Source organism: Eubalaena glacialis, chromosome 9 (assembly GCF_028564815.1).
Source record: "Eubalaena glacialis isolate mEubGla1 chromosome 9, mEubGla1.1.hap2.+ XY, whole genome shotgun sequence".
Taxonomy (NCBI): domain Eukaryota; kingdom Metazoa; phylum Chordata; class Mammalia; order Artiodactyla; family Balaenidae; genus Eubalaena; species Eubalaena glacialis.
The window spans coordinates 13,643,021-13,669,087 of NC_083724.1; the positions used below are offsets into that span (position 1 = coordinate 13,643,021).

A 26,067-nucleotide genomic window follows, 5' to 3' on the forward strand; every position below is an offset into this window, starting at 1 on the left:
CTCATGGAGTTTCCGGTATAGAAGGGTGATCACTCACTGATTCATTCATTCATTCAGACATTTATTGGGTCAAGATCCCATTTTCTTCCCACTGCATCATGTCCTTATTCATCACCTTACAGATGAGAGAGCTGAGATTCAGGGGGTTAAGTAACTTGCCCAGCGTCACGTGGCTTATAGGTACATGTAGCCAGGACTAAGACCCATGTCTTCTGACTCTGCCATAATTTCCTTTAATGCCAACAAACATTTACTGAGTCTCTTTTATGTGTCCAGCACTGGTGGACTGGAGAGTCAAAGACGAAAGATGGGGTCTCTGCTTAAAAGGGAGGGCCCTGCTTAGCAAAGGAGATAGATGGTATAAGCTGATACAGGCTGTGATGGAATTAAGCACAAGTGCTATGGGAATCAGAGTAATATGCGATGGGGAAGATGGGTGATGGAAAACATCAGGAAAAGCTCCTATGCAATCAATTAATGTGGAATGAAACACTGGGCCAGAGTCAGGACACCTGGGTTCAAGTCCTGGCTCCCCCTGTTTATTTTTCTTCCCCCCTCCAGCTTTATTGAGATGTAATTGACATATAACATTGGGTCAGTTTAAGGTATACAACATGATGATTTGATCCACGTATGTATTATGAAATGATGGCCACAATCAGGTTAGGTATTACATCCATCACCTCACATAGTTACAATTTTTTTTTTTTGTAGTGAGAACATTTAACATCTACTCTCTTAGCAATTTTCAGGTATATAATACAGTATTGTCAACTATAGTCACCACTCTGTACATTAGCTCCCCAGAACTTACTCGTCTTATAACTGGAAGTTTGTACCTTTTGACCAACATCTGCCCATTTCCCCCATCCCCCAGCCCCTGGCAACCATCATTCAACCCTCTGTTTCTATAAGTTTGACTTTTTTTTAGATTCCACATATAAGCAACATCATCCAGTATTTGTCTTTCTCACTATCAAGTGAGAGAATACAGTATTTGTTTTATTTCACTTAGCATAATGCCCTCGAGGTCAATCCATGTTGTTGCAAATGGCAGGATTTCCTTCTTTCCTGTGTCTGAATAATATTCCTCTGTGTGTGTGTGTTTGTGTGTGTGTGTGTGTAGAAAACTCTAACTTGGATATATATATGTCACATTTTCTTTATCCATTCATCCATTGATGGACACTAAGGTTGTTTCCACCTGTTGGTTATTACGAATAATGCTGCAGTGAACATGGGGATGCAGATAACCCTTCAAGATAACTGATTTTAATTTATTCAGATATATACCCAGGAGTGGAATAGCTGGATCATATGGTAGTTCTATTCTTAATTTTTTGAGGAACCTGTATACTATTTTCCATAGTGACTGTATCAATTTACATTCTCGCTAATAGGTGTGAGGTGGTATCTCATTGTGGTTTCGATTTGCATTTCCTTGATGATTAGTGATATTGAGCCTCTTCTCACATCCCTGTTGGCCATTCGTATGTCCTTTGTTCGGAAAAATGTCTTTTCAAGTCCTCTGCCCATTTTAAAATTGGATTATTGTTTTTTTGCTATTGAGTTCTATGAGTTCCTTATATAACTTGGATATTCACCCCTTATCTGATATATGGTTTGCAAATGTTTTCTCTCATTTCATAGGCTGCCTCTTCATTTTATTATTTCTTTTGCTGTGCAGAAGCTTTTTAGTTTGATATATTTCCACTTGTTGATTTTTGCTTTTGTTACTTGTGCTTTTGGTGTTATGTCCTGGTACCGCCTCTGGCTCTGGGAACCTGGCCAAGCCATCTGTCCCCTCGCCCCGAGGCTTCAGTGCTTCCTCTGCAAGAGGAAAAGATTGTAGAGCATCACCAGGTCCCTTCCAGTTCTAATCTTTTGTGATTCTGTGAGTTGGCTTTCCTGGACTTCCATAAGCTCCCGCGGGAGTTAACATTCCGCACAAATTTTTGCTGCCAAGGTTTCAGGTGGAGCACAAAGGGCCTTATGTAATCAATCATCTTGCTAATGCCGGGTCAGCGTAGCCTGGGGCGTGGGGAAGTGCTGGTAATGAAGGCTGCCCTACAGCTGCATCTGGACCTGCCCTTCAAGGCTGGCTGAGGCCCGGCACCCAGGGCAGTGAGAGTCTCCTCACCTGCACCCACCCTGTCCCAGGAGGCTGACTGAAGCTGTGTCTGCACCTTCCTTCCCGAGTCGTCCTGTGTTGTGGGCAAATGTTGGCTAAGCCAAGACATCCTTCCTGTTGGTTCCCTCCGAAGCACATTCAGAAAGATTCACGTTTGCCCAGGCTCTCGCACCTCTTGACTGTTTCTTTTGCCGAGGATTCCCCCCCTAAGTTTGTCCACTTGACAAACTCTTACTGAGTTTCCCTGTGTTACAGCTGATGTCAACATATCTATGAAGATCTTTTCTGACAACTCCTCTCCCCCTCCCTGTCCCGCTCTCCTGTCGCCCTGACCCAGGGACCCCAATTCTATACTCTCTCTCAATTATAGAACCCCCAAATGCAGCATTTTCTTTCAGTGTTCCTGGCTGAGAGAGAGTGAGGCAAAGGTTTGGGGCCAGTATAGAACTAGATTAAAACCCTTCCTTCATCACTCTCTCAATATGTACCTTGGGCAAGTCAATCACTCTGAGCCTCGGTTTCCTCATCGGTAACACCATAGGGATGCTATGAGAAGCACACTGTACCCCTCGGTGAATGGACCTTAACTTATCTGCTGTCCCTCTTAGACTGGGGGCCCCGGAAAGCTGGAACCTGGTCACATGCATCTCCATCTGCCCGATGTGCAGCCCAAAGAGGACCTGCAGGCATTTGTCTGATACGAATGAACAATGAAAAAGGTTTGGCGGTCTTAAGATGGAAATTTAAGCTGGAGCTAAGAATGCTTAGACAGAGCATTCTGGGTGTTTCTGGCTTATGGGAAATGTGGAAATGGACTTATTTTAATTTTGAATGGAAATCTAGTCTTGAGACTAATTGTCTCATTATTTGACGATAGATCATTTAGGAGAGGAAAAAAGCTAAGACTTCTCTTTGACTGAATGGCATTTCAGCTTGGCTTAACCTTTTTTTCCCCTTAGATTCCCCACCACCCCTCCCCGCTCCCAAGACAGCCCTATACATTAATACTTTTTAAGAGTAGAAGCTCTATTGTTTAATTTTCTAAACTTCAGTTGGGCCCCAAATACATTCAGTGTTTTGAATCACAGCTATTTTAATCTTGCTACTTTGCAGTACTGATTTACTATTATGTGGAATTTTGAGATGAATATGATCATTAGAGGACCATTGCTTTAATGTGCTTTTTTCCCTCTAATGGCACGCTTTATAGAAAAAAAAAAAAAAGTGAAAGAGGTAAACATTTTTCTGGGAGGCTATTTTAAAGGTCAAGAAAACCCTGCTTCCCAAAGCAAGTAAAAGGTCATCTTTCACCCTTCAATTTCTGTCCTTTCATTTCCTTCTGCAAAAGTTCTTGGTGATGTCGCCTTAGTCACTTGAGTTGAGATGTCTAATTTTCTACAGGAAAATGGTGGAGCCAATTTTGACTTCAGTGCCTTTTTCAAAGAGAAATTATGAAACTTGCTCTTGCCTGTCTGTACCTTCTTTCCTCATCTCCAAAGAAATGAAAAAAATCGCTCCTATTCTTTTGCTCAACTTCCTTTCTGTATAATTGCTTCTTGGAGGAGACCTAATGAAAGGAGAAGCCAAGTAGAGATTCGGATTTAGAAAGGGGTCATAATTGAATTCTCCGGCCTTGTTAATGAAATCATTCTCTTGTCCTTTCCTGTCACCCAAACATACAGCCCTGCTTCTCCCCTCCTTCTGAAATTAACCCCATATGTTTTCTAGGAACATTAGAAGAACAAGATACAAGGATTTCTTTGGCTGGGGTGGATCTAACAGCAGTGTTTCCCATCCTCTTGGACCTAGTGTCCCCCTTCTGTTTTCTTTCAACGTTTTATTTTGATAAAATTTCAGACTTACTGAAAAATTATAAGAACAATACAAAGAATTTCTATACATCCTTCACTCAACCCCAAATCTCAACACTTTTCTGCCTTTACTTTCCCTCTCTCTCTCTCCCTCTCCTTTTTGAGAGTAAGTTGCATACATGATACCCTTTTATCCCTAAACGCTTCTGCGTGCCTTTCCTAAATAAAAGAGCATTTTCTTTCATAACCACAGCGTAATTATCAACATTGTGAAATTAACATTAATCCGACACTATCATCTAGTCTAGTCGCGTCCAGAATTTATGCAGATTTGGACCATCGTCCCACTAACGTATAGCACCAGAAAGTCCCACATCACACACTCCATCTAATTGTCATGCCTGTTTAGTCCCCTGGAAGCTGGAAAAGCTTCTGTGTCTCTGTGTGTGTTTCATGACATCGGCATTTTTGACGAGTACAGGCTAGTCACTGAGTAGACTGCCCCTCAGTTTGGGTTTGTCTGGGTCTTCGTCATGATTAGATTCGGGATATGCATGTTTGGCAGGAATAGTGCAGAAGCGGTGCTTTGTTTTTCACAGGGATATCATCTCTGGGGGCACATGATGTCAGTGTGTCTTATTACTGGTGATGTTAACTTTAATTGTTTGGTTAAGGCGGTGTCTGCCAGATTTCCACTGAAGAATGACTATTTTCCCCTTTCTAATTAATATAAGTATCTTGTGGGAAGATGCTTGAAGACTACCTACTATGCCGTTACTCCTCAAACTTTCACCCTCTAGTTTTAACCTCTGTTAATGATTCTTGCTTGCATCAGTTATTGTGATGGTTGCCAAATGGTGATTGTCTAACTCCATCGTTCCTTCTACACTTGTTAGTTGAGTTTCTACTGCGAGGAAGAACTTTGCCTTCTCATTTATTTATCTACGTATGCATGCCTATTAGTGTGGACTGGTGGATTCTTATTTGATTTGATGGATTATAATCCTTTACTATCATTATTTATTTCAATGTTCAAAGTACCCAAGATTTGGCCAGTGGAGGCCCGTGTCCTGTCAGCAGTCCCTGTGACTCTTTTGAGCACTCTCTTACTTCTGCCCCAGCAAGACGTTCCCGGCTTTTCTTGAATTCTCCCTGCCGCAGCCTCGGAATCCTCCAAATCTCCAAGAAGCCCTAGTTTCTTTTGTTGGGCGCTAAGTGTGCTCATTGCTACAGGGTTGTCATTCCAATGTCCTTCTCCTTTTATAAAAAATATTTTGTGACATTATCTTTACTATCCTGAAATGAAATACAATCAACCTACACACATAGCAAACAAACAAACAAACAAACAAATCGACCCTAAATAATTCTCTGAAGGAGAAAATAAGGAAAAGTTCTGTATGTTATATGTTTCAATAAGTAAATACTTTGGCACTGTTACACTAAAAGATGTAATGCAGTGGTTGAATGCTTGCACCTTCCTGTAATGAAGAAATTTGGATATAAGGAAAGTAAGACGATTTGATTAAACATTATGGGGTGTCTCTCTCTCTCTCTCTCTTTCTCTCTCTCTCTCTCTCTCTATATATATATATAAATGTGTGTATACACAGATATATGATATTTCTTTATTTTTGACATTTCAAACTATTTTTCGTATGCAATCACTGCATGTTGTATGGGTGACGCAGGTACCATAAACCACCATGTCATCAGTCATATGACGCTTCTGAAATATTGAACAACTCTTGACAAAATTCCAGGAAAAAAAGGGCAAAGTATAATTTTCCCTCTGTTTACGTGATTGTTGCATCCCTGGAAAATTCTGATGTTCCATTTAAATCATGTGGAAAATTCTTTTTGTTCGCATGTGATATAGAGTTGGGTTCTGGACTATCTTCATGTTCGCTATAAGTAGGTCTTTCACTTCACGACTGCCCAGTGCACTACAGTCGGGCTGCCCCTGCCCACCGAATGCCAGCAATACTCTCCATTCACTGTGATAAGCAAACACTCTCCCAGAAATTCCCCAAACCCTCCCTAGATGGCAGTACCAGCCTCACTGAGAACCATGGATGCATCTGTGTGGAACAGACATATCTTCATCTCTCTTGCTTAACAAACACAAATCCTGTTATATTGCTTGAAGGTGTTTAATAGTTAACACTTTCCAGAATTACGTCTAACATGACAGTTTCCCTGATTCCCACCTTACTTTCAGAATGAGGATGACCCTCATCTGTTCCCCTGCTTGGGTGGGGAAGCAACCTCAGTCACCGCCTTGGGCCGTCAGAGCAAGCACGCAGGGAGGGTGTCGGCAGGAGGGAGGAAGGTCTGTGCCCTCTGAGAGCACAGCCCCATCCTTCTGGCAGTCTCGTCGTAACCCTTGTTCATCAGAGAGTGTGTAGAAAGAATGCTGGTAGCCCTAAGCAGACAGACACCTCCATTGTACCGATGAGGAAACTGAGGCCCAGAGAGGGAAAGAGACTCGGCCAAGTCACAGAGTGAGTCAGAGACACTGAGTAGGCCTAGAGTTGAAGAAGTTGGTACCGAAGAACCATAGGGATTGGAAAGGACCTGAGAGGGCATCCAGCCCACACCCCTCTGGGTGAATCCCCTCCGCACCTGGACATGTGATCATCTTCAGAAGTGGGCAATTTAAATTTTTCTAGGCGGTTCATTCCACCTTGAGAGTGCTCTAAATTTTAAAATATTCCTAGTGGAGACCTTTCTACGTGTATCTCATCCTTCCTTCCCTGCCCCTGCTGGATGCAGTTTGCCTCTCTTGGTCCCGTGGAACATGTATGTTCCCTGTAGACCCTAGGACAGCCTTTCCAAAATTTCAAAATTGTATCCATGTCTCCTGAGCGCTCAGTCTGTGGCATTGAACTTGGCACTGAGATTATTGTGATGAACGCACCTGACATAGTTCTTGTACTTGCATAGCTTTTAGTGTAGTAGGAAGGCAAATACTACACAAGTAGTGACACACAGGGTGAGGCTAAATACTCCCGTTTCTTTTTCCAAAGTGATCTAGTGGAAAAGCTTGGGTTCTGAAGCTGGCCACACTTGCAGTGATACCATCCATAGCTACACCTGTGGCCTTGAATTATTTCTACAGCCTCTATAAAATTCAGACAATGATTGCCCCATAGGGCTGTTGGCTGATGAACACAAGATAGAGGATTAAATAAGACCGCTGCACAGCACCTGGCACTGGATGCTCAAGAAATGATCATTTCTTTCTCTTGTTCTTTTCCTTCCCACTGTGTGACATGTTTGAAGCAGCTTCTAGATATTTAGACAGGGCTTAAAGCTCGGAATAAAATAATTTATCAGAGTAAAGACACTCAGACTTATCTCTGCTGCTCTTGACCTTTGTTAGATAACCATGGGATGCTTTCAAAATGATACGGGCAAAACACTAACAAAGAGATCATGCCTCTTTGGATTCAAGTTGAAGGCAAAAAAGTAAATGGTCTCGGATTAACTGTTGTATGTTTAATGTTATAATATATATATTGACTCATATCACGATTGACTAATGTCACCATATCACCATATCTTATACATTGAAATTACAGTCAGTCCACATTATTATTCTGAATATATGTGAGCTGCTTCAGCGTTCTCCAAGTACATTATAATTTTTAAAGTGTTCCCTGGTCATGCATGTCTGGGAAATGCTGGACTAGAGAGGTTTATTCTGATCTTCATTTGCTGGATGAAGATATTTATGCTGTAGTGTTACAAACCCTACTATTTCTTAGACATATCTCTATGGGCTGCTTAGTTGGTGGGATTGTATCCTGAGATCCTGAAATGCTGTTCTGTCGAGGTTGTAGCATAGCTATCCTGACTTTATGGGTCATAGGTGAGGCATCCCCTAGAGAGGTTGGTCTTTCCAATATCAACATCAGGGGATCTGTTGGCCAAGCCTCTGGGGAATCTGGCTGTGCTCCTAGGTCATGGGAAAACACTGTCTTCTGCCATCTGAGGGCACATGGAAGAGCCCTGTCATGCTGGAATGAGAGTGTCTGTAAACAGAATGAGCTAGTAGCTCACCTCTGTGTTTATTTCCCTTCTGCCCCCTCTGAGTCATTAATAAAGTCTTTTAGAGCCTGGGCCCATCTGGGCTTCAGGGAACTGAGTAGAGTTGGAGCCCATGCTTGGTTCAGAGCATTAAAGGCAATCAAACTCCCCTCCTGTCCTAAGTCCATTGTGGTGGGGACAGTGCCTCGTGAGATAACCCCAAAGGGAAGGTGGATTTGGGGGGAACAGTCGGGCAGCCTGTTCGCACACAGAGAGACGGCCTCCACCGCCCCTCTCTGGTTTATTAAGGAAGCAGGGAAGTTTCCTTACAGGTGACCACCGAGGTCAGGAAGGGGACACTGGGCCAACATTGCCTGTGAGCCATCCAAGAGCTTAGCCAAAAGTCCTGTTGTCCAGTGGCCACCTGCTACCATTGAAATAAAGTTGGGAGGGAAACAGACTGTTTATTTAAGGAAAAGTGGCTTACAGAGCTGGCCTTCAGGGCACAGTGGGAGTTCCTTTGTAAAACTCAGCCCAGCTCGCCTTCCAACCATCAGGCTCACTTAGAATGCCACAGAGCTGCATGGTGATCAAAGCCGTGTAAAAGTAATTCCTTACATGTCAACACCTTCGTGCTTCTCCTTGAAATTTAAACCAGCGGTTGAAATCCTGGGGCTTGCGGGAGATCTCGTTCTCACTCTCCTGGTGTAAATGATCAGGGCTTCCTGGATAGGCACTTGGCTGCCGGGCCACATTCTCAGAGGAGACTGGTTTCTTGGTTTGTCGGTTTCCACCCAGTGCCCTTGTGGCAGAGATCAGAACGGTCACCCCGCAGCGTCAGCACCGTAGTGCTGTCCGTGCCCGCCTGGCCAGCTTGAGCCGGCGGACCCGGCGACAGTCCGTGCCATTGGGACTTAGGGCAGCGAGTGCCCAGGTTCATGCCCCCGGTCCCCGGAGTCACCTCAGACTTCCCTGCCTCCTCCTCTCTTGCTGTTTACCCTTCCTGCCTTCCTGGCGTTTTGACTCATCACTTCCAGCTGTGTGATTCACAGGTCACCTGACTTCTCTGAACCTTTCATTTGTAACAGTACTAAAAACAATAACATGCACATACACAAAACATACTAAAGAATAAAGCAAAAAATAAAAATATTTGGGGCGAAATGGGTGAAGGTGGTCAAAAAGTACAAGCTTCCACTTATAAAATAAATAAGTCTCAGGGATATAATGTACGGCATGGTGGCTGCGGTTAATAATACTGTATTGTATATTTAGAAGTTGCTGAGTTGATCTTAAAAGTTCTCATCCCATGGGGAAAAAAAAAATTAACTATGTAAGGTGGAAGATGTTAGCTAGACTTATTGCAGTGATCATCTTGCAATATATACAAATATCAAATCATTATGTTGTACACCTGAAGCTAATATAATGTTATATGTGATTATAGTTTAATTTTTAAAAAGCTTATAAATATATAACTTATGTTTAACTAAGAAGCGATAGCTAATAAACTGAAAACCTGGTAGTCCCTACCCCCCAAAAAAGATAATAAGAGTGAACACTTATGTAGCACTTAATATATGCCCAGCACCATATTTTAAGAGACCTTTACATACATGAACTCAGGGGTCCCCAACCCCCAGGCCAAGGACCGGTACCAGTCTGTGGTCTGTTAGGAACTGGGCCACACAGCAGGAGGTGAGTGGCGGGCAGGCAAGCAAGCGAAGCTTCATCAGTATTAACAGCCGCTCCCCATCACTCACATTACTGCCTGAGCTCCCCCTCCTGTCAGATCAGCGGCAGCACTAGATTCTCATAGGAGCGTGAACCCTACTGTGAACTGCACATGCGAGGGATGAGCTGAGGTGGTGATGCTAGCACTGGGGAGTGGCTGCAAATACAGATTATCATTAGCAGAGAGGTCTGACTGCACAGAGACCATAATAAATCAATTTCTTGCCGACTCATATCAAAACCCTATCAGTTTAAAGATGATACAGATAGATGGAGAGATATACCATGTTCTTGGATTGGAAGAATCAACATTGTGAAAATGACTCTACTACCCAAAGCAATCGACAGATTCAATGCAATCCCTGTCAAACTACCACTGGCATTTTTCACAGAACTAGAACAAAAAATTTCACAATTTGTATGGAAACACAAAAGACCCCGAATAGCCAAAGCAATCTTGAGAAAGAAAAACAGAGCTGGAGGAATCGGGCTCCCTGACTTCAGACTATACTGCAAAGCTACAGTCATCAAGACAGTATGGTATTGGCACAGAAACAGAAATATAGATCAATGGAACAGGATAGAAAGCCCAGAGATAAACCCACGCACATATGGTCACCTTATTTTTGATAAAGGAGGCAAGAATATACAGTGGAGAAAAGACAGCCTCTTCAATAAGTGCTGCTGGGAAAACTGGACAGCTACATGTAAAAGAATGAAATTAGAGCACTCCCTAACACCATACACAAAAATAAACTCAAAATGGATTAAAGACCTAAATGTAAGGCCTGACACCATCAAACTCTTAGAGGAAAACATAGGCAGAACACTCTATGACATAAATCACAGCAAGATCCTTTTTGACCCACCTCCTAGAGAAATGGAAATAAAAACACAAATAAACAAATGGGACCTAATGAAACTTAAAAGCTTTTGCACAGCAAAGGAAACCATAAACAAGACGAGAAGACAACCCTCAGAATGGGAGAAAATATTTGCAAATGAAGCAACTGACAAAGGATTAATCTCCAAAATTTACAAGCAGCTCATGCAGCTCAACATTAAAAAAACAAACAACCCAATCCAAAAATGGGCAGAAGACCTAAATAGACATTTCTCCAAAGAAGATATACAGATTGCCAACAGACACATGAAAGAATGCTCAACATCATTAATCATTAGAGAAATGCAAATCAAAACTACAATGAGATATCATCTCACACCGGTCAGAATGGCCATCATCAAAAAATCTACAAACAATAAATGCTGGAGAGGGTGTGGAGAAAAGGGAACCCTCTTGCACTGTTGGTGGGAATGTAAATTGATACAGCCACTATGGAGAACAGTATGGAGGTTCCTTAAAAAACTAAAAATAGAACTACCATACAACCCAGCAATCCCACTACTGGGCATATACCCTGAGAAAACCATAATTCAAAAAGAGTCATGTACCAAAATGTTCATTGCAGCTCTATTTACAATAGCCAGGACATGGAAGCAACCGAAGTGTCCATCGACAGATGAATGGATAAAGAAGATGTGGCACATATACACAATGGAATATTACTCAGCCATAAGAAGGAATGAAACTGAGTTATTTGTAGTGAGGTGGATGGACCTAGAGACTGTCATACAGAGTGAAGTAAGTCAGAAAGAGAAAAACAAATACCGTATGCTAACACATATATATGGAATCTAAAAAAAAAAAAAAAGGTCATGAAGAACCTAGGGGCAAGATGGGAATAAAGATGCAGACTTACTAGAGAATGGACTTGAGGATACGGGGAGGGAGAAGGGTAAGCTGGGACAAAGTGAGAGTGGCATGGACACATATACACTACCAAACGTAAAATAGATAGCTAGTGGGAAGCAGCCTCATAGCACAGGGAGATCAGCTCGGTGCTTTGTGACCACCTAGAGGGGTGGGATAGGGAGGGAGACACAAGAGGGAGGAGATATGGGGATGTATGTATATGTATAGCTGATTCACTTTGTTATACAGCAGAAACTAACACACCATTGTAAAGCAATTATACTCCAATAAAGATGCTTAAAAAAAAAACAAAACCCTATCAGTGAGCGGCAAGTGAAAACAAGCTCAGGGCTCCCACTGATTCTGCATTATGGTGAGTTGTATAATTATTTCATTACATATTACAATGTAATAAAATAGAAATAAAGTGCACAATAAATGTAATGTGCTTGAATCATCCCGAAACCACCTCCCCCAACCCCGGTCCATGGAAATATTGTCTTCCACAAAAACGGCCCCTGGCGCCAGAAAGGTTGGGAACTGCTGCATGAACTCATTCAGTCCTCAGGATATCCCCTGTGAGGTAGATATATTATCCCCATCATATCCATGAGGAAACTGAGGCAGAGAACTTAGGTGCTTTGCCCAAGAACACATGGTAAAAACATCTTTTAAAATAAAAAAAAAATAAGAAAGAAAAATCAATATCAGTAGATTTCTCAGAGCATAGCTGTGGGGATTAAGTAAAGTAATGAATGTAAGGCATATAGTAGGTGCACATAAATGGTAGTTACTCTGTGTTATTATTAATTACATTTTAAAATGTTAGGTGGTGAGCTTTCCTCGTAGAACTGGTACATGAACCCTGAGAGATGATATGGTTTAGCAGAAAAAGTATAGCCTTTGGGGTTTTGAACCCACACCTGGGTTCAGATTCTGGCCCCCTACGGTACAACCTGTCTGGCCTTGAGGAAATAACTTACCCTTTAAGTCCCAGTTTCCTCACCTGTGATAGGGTGGCGATAACAGTATTAGGTTGGACCATATGAAATTGCTGATATCCCTATGGCTGTTTTTGACCTACAGAAATAGCAATTTCATCTGACTCACCCTTTAATGCCTACCTCATAGGGTTGCTTGTAAGGATTGAAAAGCATACATGGGACCACCCAGCACAGAGCCTGGATTGCAGGGCTTCAGGTGACTTAGGAAGCTCTTCCAGTATTACTAGTTGAGGAACACGAAAGGAATTGAGGTCGGTACAATGTGTAAAGAAGGAGAAATGTCAGAATTGGGGGACTGGTTGCGGGTGGGTGATGTGGGGGAAGGTAGAAACTAGGGTGACTCCCAGATTTCTGGCCTGGGGACATGGTACTATCTACTGATACAGGGAGCGCAGGAGGAGTAGATGTGAGGAGAGAGACAATGGATGAGTACTGGCCATGTGGAATTTGTGGTGCCTGTGAAGATGTCTAAGTACATGGGACTGGAGCCCAAGAGAGAAGTGTGTGCCAGAGACAGAAAACAGGGAGTCAGCTGCATCCAGGGCGTATGGAACTGAAGTCCCGGGCTCAGATGAAATCACCCAGGATTAGCATTTGAAGTCATGTTTCCCGTGATCGTGGACCAAACACAACAACATTGAACAAAGTGAGACGGTGAGTCGGGTTCCAACCAGCGTTTGCTGAGTCTCACACCGTCCAGGTTCCCTGCTAGGTGGGGAGAGGACGGGCAGGGAAATCTAGACACGCAGGAGTCATCTTCCCTGTCCTTGAGGACTCAGCAGTTAACTCAGCTTCTCTTTTGTAGGGTCTTGGAGGGTGGGGGGAAACCTCTGGTTACAAAGTATAAAAGTGAAAATGCTATTACCCATCTTGTAGGACTGGATCTCATGGATACATCCTGACATGCCTAGCCCGACCCTTCACGCTCATCAATACTGCAAACAGCGATAGTGTTTTCGCCTAAAGAACGTCTGGAGGGAGGGAGGGAGGACACCTGGTCTGAGTGTTGCAAAATATGACGTTGATCTTCTTGTATTTTTTTAAAGTTCAATGTAAAGTGTGGCAAGAATGCAAGGGACAGACATAACGACTGTGGTGTTGGGAAGGAGGATAAAGCTAGGGCTGGTGGTCTGAGGCGCTTTTGATTATAACGTGGTTGTTTGTATTTGCAGGTGTGTGTATTTAGCCCGTTCATTAGCAGGAAACCCTCAGTATTGGAGAAATGTGTTTAGCTGGAAGGGGGCTTACTCAGCAATCGAGTGTTGTGTGTTCCAGGTGGGATCAGCTGGGATGCCCTCTGGAATCTCAGTAGGAAACTGGGGAAGAGAGGAAGCAGGGTGTGAAGCTGGTGAGGCCAGGGACTCTGCTGGGGTGACCCACACAAGAGCACGGAAATGTGAGGCTGCCATCCACGGGGACCAGCCGACAGCTGAGGGTCAGAGACAGGCCCGGTCACCAAGGCAGCGCTGTGGACAGCACAGGCAGGCGTTCAAACTCCAGCCAAGTAGGTCGGGGATGAGCCTCAGTAGGTAATCTGGAGGATGATCAGGGAACCGAGGCAGAATAATAAAAATGAAGTAAAATGAAATAATAAAAACTGATACTGTGTTAAGTACAAATGGAAGACATTATTGAATCCTCACAGTATCCATAGGAAGCAGGCCCTATTCTTCCAGTTTTACAGGTAAGGACACTGAATGCAGACAGGTTAAGTAGCTTGGCCAGGGTCTTCCAGCTAGGCGGTGTCTAGGAGATTGGAACCCCTTGCCCCAGCTCTGTGCTCCCCACAGACACTCAAGCACAGGGACCTGGTGGAAGTGAAGGGCAGCTGCAGCCTGGGGGCCCCCGTGTGCTCAGGGATCCCCAAGGCCCGTCCTCAGCCGGCCTGGTTAGAGCCCACGTGTTGGGGGGTGAGAGGGAGTTGGGGAGCGGGTGGGGGAGGCCAGGCAGTGAGCCGGCTGTCCTCGTGTTCCCACTCTCCTCACTCAGCTCCAGCAATAAGGGGTCGGTGTTGAGGGCAGACCTGAGAGGAAAATGGGCAGTTTCATGAAATGATGGGTTCCTTCCTATTAAGCAGGTTTTATAGTCCCAGGTGTGTTCTATCCAGAGTGGCTTTCTGATTGCTCACTAATGATGGATAGATTATGGCCCACATAAAGTTGCTGTTCACTAAAAGTGGGATCCATTACTTTACGTTGACAACGGGCTGGGTTTGGGGCAAAGCTGGTGGAGAGGCTCCTCTCTCATCATCAGAAGCGCCGGCCTCCCTAGCAGCCCAGTGATGCCGTGTCTGCCTCCCAGGTAAATCGGAGACCATCTTCAAAAGAAAGGACAGGTGAGCCCAGGGTTGCTGCTTCGGTTCTGCCTTCTAGCTGGGTGACTGCAGGCTTCTGACTTTACACTCTGGGCCTCAGTTTCCTCATTCGCCCCAGAATGGAGATTCGAGGATTAAGTAAGGTGATGTCTCTGGAAAGCAGTGAAATTTATTATAACACCAAACAAATGTGATGTTACTTCGAGAGGGGACTTACTCCCAAGGACTCTTCGAAAGACCTCTTCAGATGCCGAATCCACTAGTGTAGAAAGAACTTTGGGTTGGAAATCTGGAGATTTTATGTTTTAGGAATGCCTCTGCCACTAGCAGTGTGGCCCTGGGCAAGTCTCCAGTTTGTTTGTAAAGTGTGTGTGTGTGTGTGTGTGTGTGTGATGGTTCCTGGCGTGCAGGCTGGGTGTGAAGGCACAAGGCAGCTCTGGGGCTGTAGAGAAGCCCTCTTCTAACCCTGGGGGCCGCAGCAAAGGCGAGTTGAGCCCTGTCAGCTGGGCTGTCACTTTGCTTTCCCACAACTCTCTCTTTCCTCATTCTACCTATTAAACAGAAGTTCAACTGCTTGGAGTTTTCCCAAAGAACATGGTTGTCACGGAAAGATCTCAGACTTTAGACTCTGACCAACTTGGTTTCAAATGATAACTTTATGCTTGTTAGCTGTGTGACGTCGGCCCTGGGACTCCACCTCTCTGAGCCTCTATTTCCTTGCAGGGTTGTTGTGAAGATTCGGTAGCTCATGGCTGTAAAGCACAGAACACAGAACATGGGTTCTACAAATGGTCATTTTTCCCTTTCCTCTTTCTCATTAAGATAATTTTGTTTCTACAGGAGAAGTTCATTTATCTGGCAATCATTAGTTAGGTATGTACTAACTAATGTCCCTGGGGTTCATAAATGCCATAGTAATCAAGCTTCCTAATAATTTCATTTCAGAAAATGTTTATTGAGCACCCGCTTTTCTGGGAATAGTGAGTAAAATAAGGCTTGGTGTTTATCGTCAAGGAGCTCATAGTCAAATGGGAGAGAGATGATAACAATGAATAATAATAATAGCCTACCATATGTTAGCCCTGGCAAGTCACATTCTTTAACTCGTGTAATCCTCACAACAACCCCACGGCAGAGGCACTGCTCTTACTCCCATTTTCCAGCTGAGCAAACTGAGGCACAGAGAGGTCAGAAAACTGTCGAGGGTTCCACAGCTAGTAAGGGGCAGCAGCGCTGGGCTTCGGAGCACTGCAGGCAGATTCTGTGTTCTTAGCTCCCACAATATACTTAAAGATGCAATTATAATACACCATAGCTATAGACCTAAAGACACACACGCAGCCACATTACAGCGTGATGGGGATGTTTGCCATGGACGGGTTAAGATGTCACAGCCACGGGAGCACAGAGGACAGACTCGACGGGCCATTCTGGAGGGTTATGGGCTAGAAAAGGATTCTCAGTGGGAATCTTTGAGCTGGGCCTTCGGTGCCGAGTCAGAGCCCTGCAGGCGAAGAAGGAGGAGGGAGGCGGGGGGAGGCAAGGCTTAGAGGCGTGCAGAGGGATGGGCGGGAGGGGCGGAAGGGGCAGGAAATGAGGCTGCTGAGATGCACCTGAGCTGCCCCGGCCAAGGAAGGAGGGCCTTTTAAGCCACGCCGCCCGAGGAGTTGCTTGTGAGTGATCAGCTGTACCTCCTGGGGCATAATTAACGTTATTTCTTTTAAACTGTTCAAGTAAATCCAGGACACTCATCAGTGATAAAACAAACAGGCTTTTTTTGGTTGTTGTTGTTTGTTTTGTTTTACCATTTAGGTTTTCTTAATTGGACCTCTTGGAAAGCCAGGGAGTGGGGGAGTGTTTGACAGGTGCAGTGATAGTTACTCCCATGGGGCCCGTAGCTCCCCTACTAACCACTGGCCTGAGGGGTTTCTTTGGATACTCGTCCTTCAGTTCACCATATTCCATGTCTGAGTTCAATCTCGGAGTCTCAGGCCTGCCAGACAGCAGTTGTTACTTTTGCTGATACGGGGAGAGTCGCCGTATCAACATGAACCGTCTGCATGAGAGATTCGGCCGCACAGTCCTGTCCCGATGAACAGTGAGCGGCTTCAGCGAGGAGGTGACGTAAAATCCTAAACTGGCTTTGTGGCTACAGGTGCTCAGTTAGTAGTCAATGAGCTGAGCTGCTTATCTCCCCCTCCCCCCAACCCCAGACCCGCTCCTCTTCCTGTGTCCCCTAAATCTGTAAATGGTACCATCCCCCCACCCTGCTGACAACCCTCTCTTTCCCCTTCACCTCCATCCAGCCACCAGCTGCCCCCGAATCCACCTCTGTACCATTTCCGCATCCCAGCCCTGGTGCCACTGCCCAGCTCAGGCCCTCGGGCCTTGGATGGCCCTGTATCTTCCTGCAACTAGTCTCCTCCCTGCCAAGCCATCCTCCTCACGGACGCCAGAGTGATATGGGTGCCATGTCACCCAGTGGTTGAAAATCCACTAGTTGCCTACAGATCAAGTACAAACACAAGGTGTCTGGGAATCTTTTCTGCCCGTTCCCGCCTTGCGTTCCCAGGTTCATCTCTCCCTCTCCGTACTTTCCCTGTGTAACCTGGCCCATCACGGAGGCTTCCTCCATCATCCGGGGGCCTGACCACGCCAGACCTCTCTCGTTCCTCCTAACCCCCTGCCGGCGTCCATTCAGGCTCGTCCTCTCTGCCCACCATGTCTACCCACTCCAGTCCAGCCGGAGGGATGTTTCTCCGGAACACATCAAATTGTGTAATTAAGTTCTCAGAACCCTTCAGGGGCTCACCATCACTTCGGGACATTGTCCAAACTCCCCTAAAATGATATTCAAGACCCTTCCTATCAGGCCCTGCCTCCTCTCCAAGCTTGATCTTCTTCCATTGCCCTACTTCACACACATCCCGCATTCATTCTAGACATGGGCTCAGGAAACTGACTGCCTGCATTCAAAACCCGGTTCCATGTCCTTTAGGCTGTGTGACCTTTGGCAAGTTACTTAACCTCTCTGGGCCTCTGTTTCCTTATCTGTAAAATAGATTTGTAGAGGGTTAAATGAGATAATACTTCAAACAGCACCTGACCCATAAGAAGTCCCTGTTGGTGTGTACTAATGTTGTTGTTTTTGCTGTGGTGATCTGGCCCCTGTAAATATCCCGAGTGGGATTTCCAGGGCACTTCCCACTCCACTCGCTGGCTGTTCTCCAGCCATCGGAACGTATGTGGCTCTCTCCTGCCTTCGCAAAACCCCACCCCGGCAGCACGTTACCTGTTCTTCCTCCCCGCCTCACCTGTCTATCTCCCACCCTGCCCCTTCCTGCCTGGCCCTCGGAAACCTGACTGTAGAGTGCCTCCTTCTCGCCTGCCTCAGAAATCGCCTGGCACACTGGGAGTAGGAATTTGCCTCCACCAAGTGCGAGGCTGCCTTGGCTGAGGCTGGAAGGGGCTGCTCCCTGCCCCCTGTCCAGCATGTACTTTGTGACATCTGCTTGTCTACCAGAGGCTTGTTTTTGCCGAAGATCTGCTCCCTGTGCCCGTGACACCAGGGGTCTCAGTTGCTAAGATTGGATGCAAATCCACCCGCATGACAGAGGACTGCTCTAACTGGCTTTCACTTCCCTGGTATTGCAGACATGGTATTTCTTCAGCAATTGTCCTCTTACCTGCCCCTCGCTGCTAATAATGTTTTGTGGCTTGGTATTCGGTGGCTGAATTTCTCTCCTGAAATATTTTAGCTTGCTTCTCCCAGATGCCCAGCTGACTTCCTCAAGTGCCTCATAAATCTCCCATCCAGAGCTCCTGCTCTTGTAGATCATCCCAATGCGCTGGTCACAGCAGCCCAGAATCAACCCTCTGCTGATTAATGTCACTTGCATGTTTGTAACACAGCCTTCCACTGTGGTGATGTCAAGATAAATGATTGTTCAGAACCTGTTAGCTGGCAGAAGCCAGGGACCTCAGTGTGACCCCCTTTATTGTATAGGTGAGTACAACAAAGCCCAGGAGGTTAGGTGACTTTCTCACAGTCACACAGTCAGAAATTACCTGACTAAATTGGGACTAGAATCCAGATTTTCTGGTTTTCACTTCAGTATTCTTTCTAACTCACCAAAAGCTATTTCTTTTCTTTTTGTAATTAAAATTTTAAACAACTTAAAGTGGTAAAATATGCATAAGGTAAAATTTACCATCTTTACCATTTTTAAGTGTACAGTTCAGTAGTATTAAGTATATTCATATTGTTGTACAACCATAACCATCACCCGTCTCCGGAACTTTTTCCATCTTCCCAGACTGAAGCTCTACCCATCACACACTCACTCCCCATTCCTCCCTACTCCCAGCCTTTGGTAACCACCATTCCACTTTCTATCTCTATGAATTTGACCACTGTAGGTACCCATACAAGTGGAAACATATAGTATTTGTTCTTTTGTGTGATGGCTTCTTTCACTTAGCGTAATGTCTTCAAGTTTCATTGTAGCGTATGTCAGAATTTCCTTCCTGTTTATAGCTGAATAATACTCAATTGTATGTATGTACCACATTTTGTTTATCCATTCATCTGTCAATTGACATTTGGGTTTCTCCCACCTTTTCGCTGTTGTCAGTAATGCTGCAGTGAACATGGGCGTTCAAATATTTGTTCGCCAAAAGCTATTCCTTATGAAAATATAATTAGAGATACTTGCTGCTACCTACTGTTGCCACTTGTATTTTTTTCCTAATGGTAAGTTTGGAAAATACAAAAAAACACACAGTGAAGAATGTAAAAGTTGCTAATTTTATGTGGTATATACTTACAGGATTTTATATTCATGTTGCCCATGATTTTAAAAGTTTTATACAGACTGAGAGAGAATTTTAACAGGTAGGTCAATCTGTGTATTAGGGAGAACACTTGAAATATATTTAAGGGACAGACAGCAAAAGAACTGAGTGTGACCTTGGCCAACCATGGCATTTTGGAGATGAGTTCATTCAAAGTATGAGCTTACCTTAGCAGTAATACAGAGGGAACTTTTTGTGGTGGTGCTTCCTTAAGACTATTTTAACATCTTCTTTTAAAAAAATTTTTGTTGGAGTATAGCTGATTTACAATGTTGTGTTAGTTTCAGGTGTACAGCAAAGTGAATCAGTTATATACATCTATCTATCTATCTATCCATATCTCAACTCTTTTTTTGGATTCTTTCCCCATTTAGGTCATTACAGAGTATTGAGTAGAGTTCCCTGTGCTATACAGTAGGTCCTTATTAGTTATCTATTTTATATATAGTAGTGTGTATATGTCAATCCCAATCTCCCAATTTATCCCTCCCCGCCCCCTTACTCCCTGGTAACCATAAGTTTGTTTTCTACATCTGTAACTCTATTTCTATTTTGTAGATAAGTTCATTTGTAGCTTTTTTTTAGATTCCACATATAAGTCAGACAGAGAAAGACAAATATCATATTTTAACATCTTAATAGAGTATCTTACTGCTAAGAAGAGTCGAATTTTGAGTGGGGGTCTTTCCCAGTCACATTTCTTAAATATCCACTAGGGGGCAGTAAAAGACATAAAAATTTTCAACAGGGCCGATGAGTGCCTGGCAATCAGGTCATTGCATCCTCTTTGCATCTCTCTCAGCTATCCGTGCATACAGTTATAAGATGATGAATTTCACATCATCTCATTTCACAAGAGTATGTTTGGGTGAAACTGGCGATACCATCAGCTGTAACCCAATTGCAAGTCTTCCTCACATTCAGGCTAACGTTAATGCATAAAACTTCATTCAATGTGTTGGGCCCAGATTGTATTTTTATTTAATTCACGTTAGTCCAGCGATTCTCAAACGGAGTGAACATCAGAATTACCTGTCATGCTTTTTCCCAAATACACATGCCCAGGTCTCATCCCAGATCTAGAAAATCAGAATTTCTGGGGCTGCGGCCTAGTTATATAGACTATCTTTAGATTCTGGCCCATGAGGAGGGGTCACCCTTGAGTAAAACCTCAGAGGAAAGTGAATGTGAATTCTGGAATTTTTTTTTTCTCTTTTGAAAATAGAAGTTGCTGAAGGGTCTGGTGGCTTTGGGAACCACATGCAGAACAGCTATGAAGCTTTCCCATAAATGGTGCCTGTAGTAGACCAAGCCAGGAACCCAGACAGAAGATCTGGAATTGAGGCAGGCCTGGCAAGCTCAGGATCTACATTTACCGTTCCAAGAAGGCCATGCTCTGGGGCCAAACTGTTCAGACTGAGGCCAGAGCTCAGATACTGTCTGCTATGTTAGAGAATCTTTCCTACAGTATTCAGGGAAAAGAAACCTTTAATTTTACCTTAGCAGAGGTAAAGATGGCACAGAGGACCTGCCGTGAGGTCAAAAGACTTCAGTTCTCATCCTAACCATCCCACTAGCCAGTTAGGGAACCCAAGGCAAGTTATGTCACCTCTCTGAGCCTCAGCTTCCCTGTTTGAATTATGAGAGGATTAGATGCCATTGATCTCTGAGGATCCTTCCACTTCTAAAAATTCAATGATTCTATTAGTATTAATAACCTTGATTTGTATGGTTCTACTCCGGCAAAGAGCAGAAAAAATATTCAGTAATGCAACGAACGACAGAGACTATTGACCATGCAGTTTAATTTATTTAAGGCATATGCACTGAATTCAAAGGAGAAAATATTGCAGCCAATAATATATTGAACTGTTAGTATCTTCAGCATAGCAAAAGCTTTCCAGAGGGAAAAATTACCCATTAGTGCAAACTTGACATTTTTCACTTCCTGATCCGTAACTGCCATTTCTCCAGTATGTTTATATTTACTGTAAAGGGCCAAATGTATGAATGCTTCGGATGAATATTAAATAACTACATAAGCATCAAGGTCATTGTCGCAAAGAAGGCTCCGTGGAGGGCCCTGGGAGGCTGGCATTGATCTCCTGTGAAGTTCCATTCTTGAATCCTGCTGACAAGGGGAAACAATTGGTGTGGACCATTATTAAAGCTTTAAGTGTTTCTCCATTGTTAAAGATCTTTTACAAGCCCGGAGTAACTGATAGTGCCCAAGGAATTGGCAAAAGCTTCACTTAGAAATATAGGCTGGTCAGAGAGATAAGTAAAACCCAGAACACAGTTGTCCTGGGTTGGGCATACGCAGCAAAGGTGCGTATCCGGTCGAGTCCAGGTCTGGGGCAAGCCGGCACCGCTCTGAGTTAGGGTTCAGAAAGGAAGGAAAGCTTGTTCAGGGGCTCTTTCATACCAGAAGCTGCAGAGAGAGCCGCTCCCTCTTTCCATTTCACCTTTAAATTTCCTCCAGCTTGTCCCCCAGGACAAGCGTCCGGGGCAACTGGGTGTGTGTGAGTGATGCAGACCCGCAGATCCAGACTACCTGCACTGGTCAAGTGCCCAGGATAATTATGTGGGTGTCCTGCTGACCTGGAGCTAGGAGGAGAGCAAATCTTAGGATGACAGAATCCAGTTTCAAAAGATCTCCACAGATTAAAGGATTGGCTGAGTCATGATGAACTTAATGAGAGATATAGATGGTAAGCTAACAGCTCCCGTGCAGCCGATCTGTGTAATATTGTGTTCTGCCCTGTGCACATTTCAGTTGATTTCCTCTTTACAGTGACCCAGGGAGGAAAGGTTTTTATATCCCCATTTTTAAAACGAGGAGACTGAGACATGGAAGTACAGAGGAGGGCGCAGGCACTTCAGAGCCCTCGATCTAGATTCCACTCCAAGATCTGCCCCTTGGTCTACCGGCAAGTTACTTCATCTTTAAAAAATAGCACCAGCCAGGCTTTATGGCTGCCTTTCATGTGTCAGGTTCTGTGGGCTTCGCCCTTTGCATTTATTATCTCATTTAATCCTCAGAACAATCTTTCTCCTATTTCACAGATGAGGAAGGCACAGATAAGTAACTTGCCCAAGGTCACACAGTAAGTAGCAGGGCCAGGATATGAGCCCAGGCAGTCTGACTCCCAGGCCTGTGTTCTTCACAGGTACGGTACCGTCTCGGTTTCCTGTACCATGAAAAGGGAACAACCGTATGTTCTGTGAGGGTTAGATGAAATGACTTATGTAAAGTGCCTCCTGTAGTCCCCACACACGGTAGGCATCATAGATAGTGCTAGAGTATCATCATCACCATCACTATACCGTCATCAGTTAAATGACTCGCTCAGGGTTAGAGCTAATAACCGGCAAAGACCTGGCATTCAAACCCAGGTCCTGTGACTGAAAATCCGCTGGACTCTGGGGCACAAGATCGGGGGCAGTTTTTAGGTCACTGTCTCAGTGCCTAGTACAGTTTTTACCTCCCTGGTAGGTGCTGAGTGAGTCCTCACATAGGTGGGGCCTGTTTTTCTCGCTCATTCACCAAACATTTGACGACGTCCTGCTGTGTCTCGAGGGACCAGAGAGGACAAGAATACAGTGCTAACCATCCTTTTTCTCCCCCCCAGGTTCGAACGGTGAAAGATGGGGACCCCTCCTGGAAGCCCACTTTTATTGTGAAACCTGATAGTGGTTGTCAGGGTGACGGAATCTACCTCATTAAAGACCCCAGTGACATCCGCCTGGCAGGGACCCTCCAGAGCAGGCCGGCGGTGGTCCAGGAGTACATCTGCAAACCTCTCCTTATCGACAAGCTCAAGTTTGATATCCGTCTGTATGTCCTACTAAAGTCCTTAGAGCCCTTAGAGATTTATGTAGCCAAAGACGGACTCTCGCGGTTTTGTACAGAGCCCTATCAGGAGCCGCACCCCAGAAACCTGCACCACATCTTTATGCATTTGACCAACTATTCACTGAACATCCATAGTGGTAACTTTGTCCATTCGGACAGTGCTAGCACAGGCAGCAAAAGGACTTTCTCTAGCATTCTTTGTAGGTTGTCTTCCAAGGGTGTTGACATCAAGAAGGTCTGGTCTGATATCATCTCCTTGGTGATTAAGACTGTCATTGCCCTGACTCCAGAGCTCAGAGTGTTCTACCAGTCGGATATCCCCGCAGGGAGGCCGGGGCCCACGTGCTTCCAGGTAACCATCGCCAGTTCCCAGCCTGAATTCTTGACCTTGATGGGGGCCTTTCGAGGGCTCCCTGGCCTCGTGTGGGATTGAGGGATGGGGGTGGGATGGCCAGAGGGATGGAGGGGTTGTTGCTGCCATGGGCTTTGGTGTGAAACCAGGATCCAACTTCCTGCTTTCTATTTGCTGGCTGTGTAATTTGGAGCAAGTTACTTCCATTTTCCTACCTGTAAAATGGGACCAAGAGTACCTCCCTTAAAGGATGCTTGTAAGAGTCAAACGAGGTATATGGAAAACGCAGTGCCTCCCGTTCATTTGTTCATTCTTTCTTCTAGCAATTTTTACCACCTGCTTAGTAGGGGCCAGGCACCGTTCAAGGCAGTAACTCAGGTCCCTGCTGGCTGATGCAGAGAGTCTGCTATCGTGGGAGACAAATAAGTTAAAAAGCAATTCGTATAAAGTGTCACAAGTGCTAGAATAGAGTGGGAAATGTACCGGTCGCTGTGAGATTGGGGGACCGTCTAACATTTTCTGAGCGGGAATGAGGGTGGCTGGGAAGACCTCCCAGAAGCAGCAGCAGTTAAGAAGCTGGAGTAAGAGTTAGATGGAGCGGGCGAGGCTGGCTAGGGCTGGGGAGACGGCAGCGTCCTAGGGGAGAGGTGTGTGCAGCCCTAGAGGTGAGTATGGCTGGAGGGTGGGGTTTGAGGCAGAGATATGGAGGGAGATGAGGAAGATAAGGTGGGAGAGATAGGTGGGAGGTCTGTCGTGGAAAGCTACGGGCAGTAGGGGCCACAGGAGGGTGCTAGCACCGATGCACTCAGGTTTGTGTGTTGCAAAGAACAAACTGGCCGCAGGGTGGAGAGTGGATTGTGGGGAGACTGGGAGCGGGGTGGAGGGGGGAACTGGTGAGCCGACTGCCTTCCTACGAGCGAGAGAGGATGCTGGCTTGGATTGGGAAGGGCTTGGTGGAGTTGGAGAGAATAGATTTGAGAGCCATTGAAGAGGTAGAATGGCCAGACTTGGTGATTGGCTGGGGCTGGGGGACAGTGGAGAGATGGTGGCGGGGGGGGAGTGGGGAGAACCCAGACCAACTCCCAGGCTTAGGCGCTTGGGTGGATGGAGAGGAGCCACCGGCGGGGGACCAGCTTGTAGTGGCAGGGGTGTCAGGAGTTGGCCTTGAACATGCCTTTGAAGGACCTGCGTGACATCCAGGTGGGGAGGTTGGGTGGACATTGGGCATCTGGGCCTGGAGTTCGGGAGAGAGAGATCTGGGCAGGAGAGAGATTGGGAACATCTGGGTTCAGATGGTCACTGAGCCCTGAGCGGCCACAGGGTGAGAAGAGGCCAGGAAGACCCCCATGAGCACTGCCATTCAAGTAAGGGACAGGCAGGGGGAAGGGGGGCAGCAACGGAGGCCAAGAAGAAGTGGCTTGAGCTATAGAAGGGATGTCAGGAGAGGAAGCAGCCTAAATGCTTGGAGAGGAAGCACGCGGGGGTCAGCCATGGCAAACGCTGCTGAGATGTCACGTCAGACCCGAACGGAAAGTGTCCATTGCACTTACTGACCCGTGGGGTGATGGGACAGGGTGATGGTAGAGGACGAAGCCAGTGTGCGGGCGGGGAGGAGATGGGAATGGGGGTGGTGCATTCTTCCAGATCCTTTGGCCATAAAGGTGGTGGCGGGGGACTCGGCGTCCAGGCGCTTGGTAGGCACACAGTTTCCTGCCACCAGATAAATCGGAATAGGGAACAGATGGTACGAAGGAACACCTCTGGAACCCTCTCCATCCAATCTTTAAAGTTATTTTGTAGCAGTTAGTATGTAAGAAAGAATACATGGAACATGTATGTAAGCTACAAAGCAAAACCACCAAATCATCATCCCCAGCCCACCTCCCAACCCAAGATCCCCAATTACTGTGCTTCTCCCCCATCCCATTTCTCACCCCGAGGTAATCATGGTCCCGAATTTTATGTTTATCATTTCCTTGCTTAAAAAAATCCTTTTTTTATACGTGAATGTATCCCTAAGCAGTATATTGTTTTGCTTTGCTTGTTTTTGAGCTTTATAAAAATACTACGATCAAGTCCATAGTCTTCTGCGACCTTCTTTTCCGCTCTGTGTTGAGGTGGGTCGTTGGTGCTGTTTCATTTGCACTGCTGGGTCTTCCATTGTAAATACGCACACTGGGTTCATCAGTTCTTCTGTCAATGAGCATTTGAGTTGTTTCTGGTCCT

At 45.3% G+C, this 26,067-nt stretch overlaps 1 protein-coding gene across 1 annotated transcript in view; it reads left to right on the top strand.

Annotated features, from left to right (window-relative positions):
• The window catches only part of TTLL11 (tubulin tyrosine ligase like 11), a 242,034-nt gene that overhangs the window by 69,053 nt on the left and 146,914 nt on the right, over nucleotides 1-26,067 (top strand). Inside the window, exon 4 of the mRNA XM_061200992.1 lies at nucleotides 23,266-23,841. Within this exon, the coding sequence (XP_061056975.1) occupies nucleotides 23,266-23,841 (576 nt within the window). The remainder of the gene's footprint in view (nucleotides 1-23,265; nucleotides 23,842-26,067) is intronic.